At 35.4% G+C, this 4,604-nt stretch overlaps 1 protein-coding gene across 4 annotated transcripts in view; it reads right to left on the bottom strand.

Moving 5' to 3' along the window:
- The window catches only part of WTAP (Wilms tumor 1 associated protein), a 37,024-nt gene that overhangs the window by 19,606 nt on the left and 12,814 nt on the right, over positions 1 to 4,604 (bottom strand). For all 4 annotated transcript variants that reach the window (XM_012646826.1, XM_012646828.1, XM_012646827.1 and 1 more), the window contains exons 4-5: positions 2,953 to 3,011; positions 1,957 to 2,084 (exon numbers count right to left, since the gene is read on the bottom strand). In XM_012646826.1, the coding sequence (XP_012502280.1) occupies positions 1,957 to 2,084; positions 2,953 to 3,011 (187 nt within the window). The remainder of the gene's footprint in view (positions 1 to 1,956; positions 2,085 to 2,952; positions 3,012 to 4,604) is intronic.

Genomic DNA, 4,604 nt, shown 5'->3' with positions numbered 1-4,604 from the left:
GCCACGGCACTCTAGCCCGGGCAACACAGGGAGACTCTGTCTGAAAAAAAAAAAAAAAAAAAAATTGATCTAGTCTAGCAGCATTATCACTCAACTAGTCACACAAAAGACAAACCTGAGCCATCCGTGATTCCTCCCTAAATTTCTTCATTACTTCCCCAACAACATCCAACTCATCAAGTCTACTGACTGTGCCTCCAAAATACATCCCACCCTCACCCTCCCTGCCACCACTGGCTTTATTATCTCATCTGGACTATTTTAAGACCCACCCAACTGGTTTTCTTCGTGTAAGTCCTGTTCCTCTCAAATCCACCTTCCATAATCAAACCAGAGTGATCTACCTAAAATGCAAATCTGACCAACCTTATAAATCTCTTGCTTAAAAATTCTTCGGGGTCCCCTCTCACTTAAAATAATATCCAAGATCCCTGGCCCTGACCCTATCTCTTTTCACTCTCACCTGAAACTTCATCCTCATCTACCACATTATAATCTTGCCCTTTTCTTGTGTTTTTGCTCCTGTTGCCCTGTCCACAAAACCTTACTCTGTATTATAACTGAAAGAAAAGGAAGTTGTTCAGCTGGCCTGAGCAGAAGAGAGCTATAAAAAAAAAAAAAAAAAAAATGTGGCTGGAAAAGGTTAGGTTCTAGCTGACAGAACCTTAAAATCCAGGTTGAGAAGACAAAAAAGTGATGGGGCATCAAAGGCTTTGACCAGACATGATAAGATCAAAACTGCCAGTGTACATAGGACAGGTGGAGAATCAGAGGTACATCAATAGCATACACTGTATAGGAAAGTGCTAAGTAGTAACGGAACTACAATGTCAAGAAGAAGAATCAGAAAGAGAGAAAGAATTCAAGACACTCCGGTCTTATGAGATAGTACCATCAGCACTATGTATTCGCACTCTACCTCCCAGGTGTTAACACTCTGCAGTAAGATTCATTCTTTGCATAAAAGTGCAAATTGAAACTGGTAGAAACAGCAGGAGAAAAAGTAGCGAGAAAGAAGGAAAAGATAAAAGCTACTCTTTTCTTTGGCAAAGTAACAAATGAAGAAGTCATTTTATAGAAAGTGAAGGAAGAGAGGATAGGGACTTTTGTGAAACTGCAAACAATCTCTGCATAGGAAGTGTGACTGAGCCCTAAGGAACATTCTACTGCTGAGAGAAAAAATAGAATAGGACTGTGCATGTATATATTTAGTATTTCCAGTGACCAAAATAATGGCTTACAGGTTAGAAGATTTTAATAAATATGTACCAAATGAATGGAGAGTATACAAAGAAGCTGAAGAAACATTCGGATTTTAAAATGAGAAACAAGGGTAGAGCTGCCTCTAATTTTTTTGCATATTTACATATACATATAAACAAAAGGAATAGCTAAGACTGTCAAAGGTAGCATAAGATTCAGTCTAAATTATCAGAGCTAGATGATCAAATATGTAACTAGATTTCAGATCTACGTAGACACGGTAAATGGTACACATGAAAGTTTTAACAATTAAAAAGGATATACTGCAGAAGTTGTTGTATATACTGTAGAAAAATAGTTCTACACACAGAGGAATCAAGGGAGCAGACTGTAAACTAATAGGCTTGCCTAGCCAGTGGAAGTAAAGCTATAAGGAGCAAATTCTCTTTTATTGATTATACCCTCACACAACTAGCTATCTGAAAAATACCTGGAATTGACATACTAATTCTCAGAAAGCATGGAAATTTCAGAGAATAACTTAAAACTTCTGCCTTCTTGGCCACAAAAAAGTTTATTATCTAAATGATGGATGCTATCTACCAAAATTTTAATAAGTGTATCTGCAGCCCAAAGAATATGTACCTTAACAAAATATGCTCTTATATTTAGCATCGTTTAAAATTAACACGTAATAATGTAGATTAAAAACCGATTCTTCAATTAAAAACTTTTACAACTTGAAATACTTACAGTACACTCTTGCATCTCTTGTTCCTTGGTTGCTAGTCGCATTACAAGGATGTTTTCTCTGCGTGCAGACTCCTGCTGTTGTTGCTTTAGTTTTTCTTCGGACTCCCTTAAGCCAGTTACATCATTAGCTGATGTTTAAAAGAAAAAAATGCCAAAATATTACTATCCAATACCAGGCTGAATTATATGCTTATAGTCTCATCTGTTCCCAACAGAACACAGAAAAGTGCATTATCTGCGTTTATTTATATTATACAGTATTCACAAAATCCCAATTAGTACTTTTTTTAACCTATTCAATATAAAAACACCAATAACTGCATGGACAATCAGTATTTTAAAGGTTCATAATGTTCACAACTTCTACAGATAATATAGTCATGTAATTATTAGAACTTCATGGCATTAAGCTTTGTGAACTTGGAAAACAATATACATACGGTTTTTATACTCACAAATAGTATGTTATTCAAACTCCATAAAAAGTGACAGACTAAAACGGTTTAAAATTATAAACTTTGTTGATAATATTTTCAACAAATTTGAAAAGATCTGTAAATATACAGCTATGTCCTAATGTTATAATTTAAGCTCCATATCTATTACTGGTTGCTGCTATGTATTTCCCTTCTAGCCTGATAATTCATGCTTCAATTCAAATTCCTATGTAGAAGGGGTTAGGGACAGATCAACGAGAGTTTCAAGTAGTTATAAATTACCCTATCTATATTTTCTCAGAACCTTGCACATAATTTTGCTAAAACGATATGATTATTACATGTCTGTCTTTCTCACTGACTGGGAACTCCTCAAGACAGATTGTCTCATTCATCCTTATATTTTCTAGCACCCAACACAGAGCCTAGACATAGTTCTTATAAATAAAATGCTGAAGTTTAAGCATTTGCTTTGATAAAACCAATTATTCCATGTTTATAATAACAATCTAAGAGGAGATTATTCATAGTCTTTAAGAAAGCTAAAATTCATACTTACAGTTAAGATCTGTGTACTTGCCCTCCAAAGCTTGTACATATGCATCATATTGTTTCCATCTAGTACAAAAATAAATCCATACATTAGTTACTCTGAAACTGCTTTTATTAAACAGACTAGAAAATCATATCCATAAACTTATACATTTAATGAGAATTCTTCTGATTTTTAATTTTGAGATAATTATAAACCTAGTTTAACCAGTAACAAATTTGTCCCTTCATTATTCTTTCTCATTTTATAGGAAAACAGTTAAAAGGAGATATAAAGAGAAAAGCATTCTCTGCTGAGAACATGCCATGCATGCTCCTCTAGTTGAGATTTATTCCGGTATCACTGATGCCCAGGACCAATGTCTGGATTACAGAAGTTGAATCAAAACCCTACTACTACTTTGAAATATGCTGTCCACCTAAACAAAAGGCATATAAAAATATGCCTAATTATATGGGACTGAACATTCTTTATCTTGGTTCTTTTGTAAAATACCATGCGACTCAAATATTAATTTTTGCGTATTAAAAAAAGGGAGGGAGAAATGTTTAATAGTTTAATAGAAAAGTTTAATATTTTTAAGACTATTTTAAAAATAGCATCTAACTGGCAGAAACAACTTGCATAAATGCCATATTCTATGTGAATACAAGGGGACCTTTCTTCCTCATTATACTCCTCTACTCTTAAGTATATATACTACTAGCTACTCCTGGCAATCAACAATAAAGATTTTCTCAATTTTTTTTTTTTTTTTTAAGAGACGGGTTCTCGTTCTGTCACCTAGGCTGGAGTGCACTGGCGCAATCATAGTTTACTATAACCTTAAACTCCCAGTCTCAAGGGATCCTCCCACCTTGGCCTCCCAAAGTGCTGGTATTACATGCATTAGCCACCATTCCCAGCTGATTTTCCCAGTCTTAGTTAAACAATCTGTAATGGAGAGTACACTGTCCTGAATGTCTGCTATCCTGCTTACTTAAGAGTCATGTTTTCAAACTGCTCTTCAGTTGCAGCTAATTAAAATTTACTTTTACTAGAAAACCATTTTATAATCTTAAAAACAGGTTTGCTATGAGTTTAATATTACAACACAATGAACAAAAAAAATTTCCTAACACCAAGCTGATCTACCTTCACCAAGAACATGCTTGTTTTTATAGCCCCTACAACTTAGGACACATCAAATCTTTAGGGATGCATAAATAAAGGTCTTCTGAGGAGGCTATATAAGAACTATTTATTTTAGAAGAACAGAAAGAAAGTTAAACTGACCTTAAAACTGCACACAACTTAGAAACCTTAAAGGTAACTTAATATAAAAAATTCCTACTATGATTCTTGATTAAGATTAGGACCTGGTGCGGTGGCTCACTTATAATCCTAGTACTCTGGGAGGCTGAGGCAGGAGGACTGCTGGAGCTCAAGAGTTCAAGGCTTAAGGAAGAGCGAGACCCCTTCTCTACAAAAAACAGAAAACTTAGCTGGGCATGGTGGCGCGCACCTGTAGTCCCAGCTACTCAGGAGGTTGAGACGGGAGAATTGTTTGAGCCCAGGAATTTGAGGTTGCAGTGACCTACAATGATGCCACTGCACCGCACCTGGGGCAACAGAGCGAGACTCCGTCTCAAAAAAATACATACATACATATATATATA

This window comes from Propithecus coquereli, unplaced genomic scaffold, assembly GCF_000956105.1.
Source record: "Propithecus coquereli isolate 6110/MARCELLA unplaced genomic scaffold, Pcoq_1.0 Scaffold25, whole genome shotgun sequence".
NCBI classification, from domain to species: Eukaryota; Metazoa; Chordata; class Mammalia; order Primates; family Indriidae; genus Propithecus; species Propithecus coquereli.
This window is presented reverse-complemented; position numbering and strand designations above follow the sequence as displayed.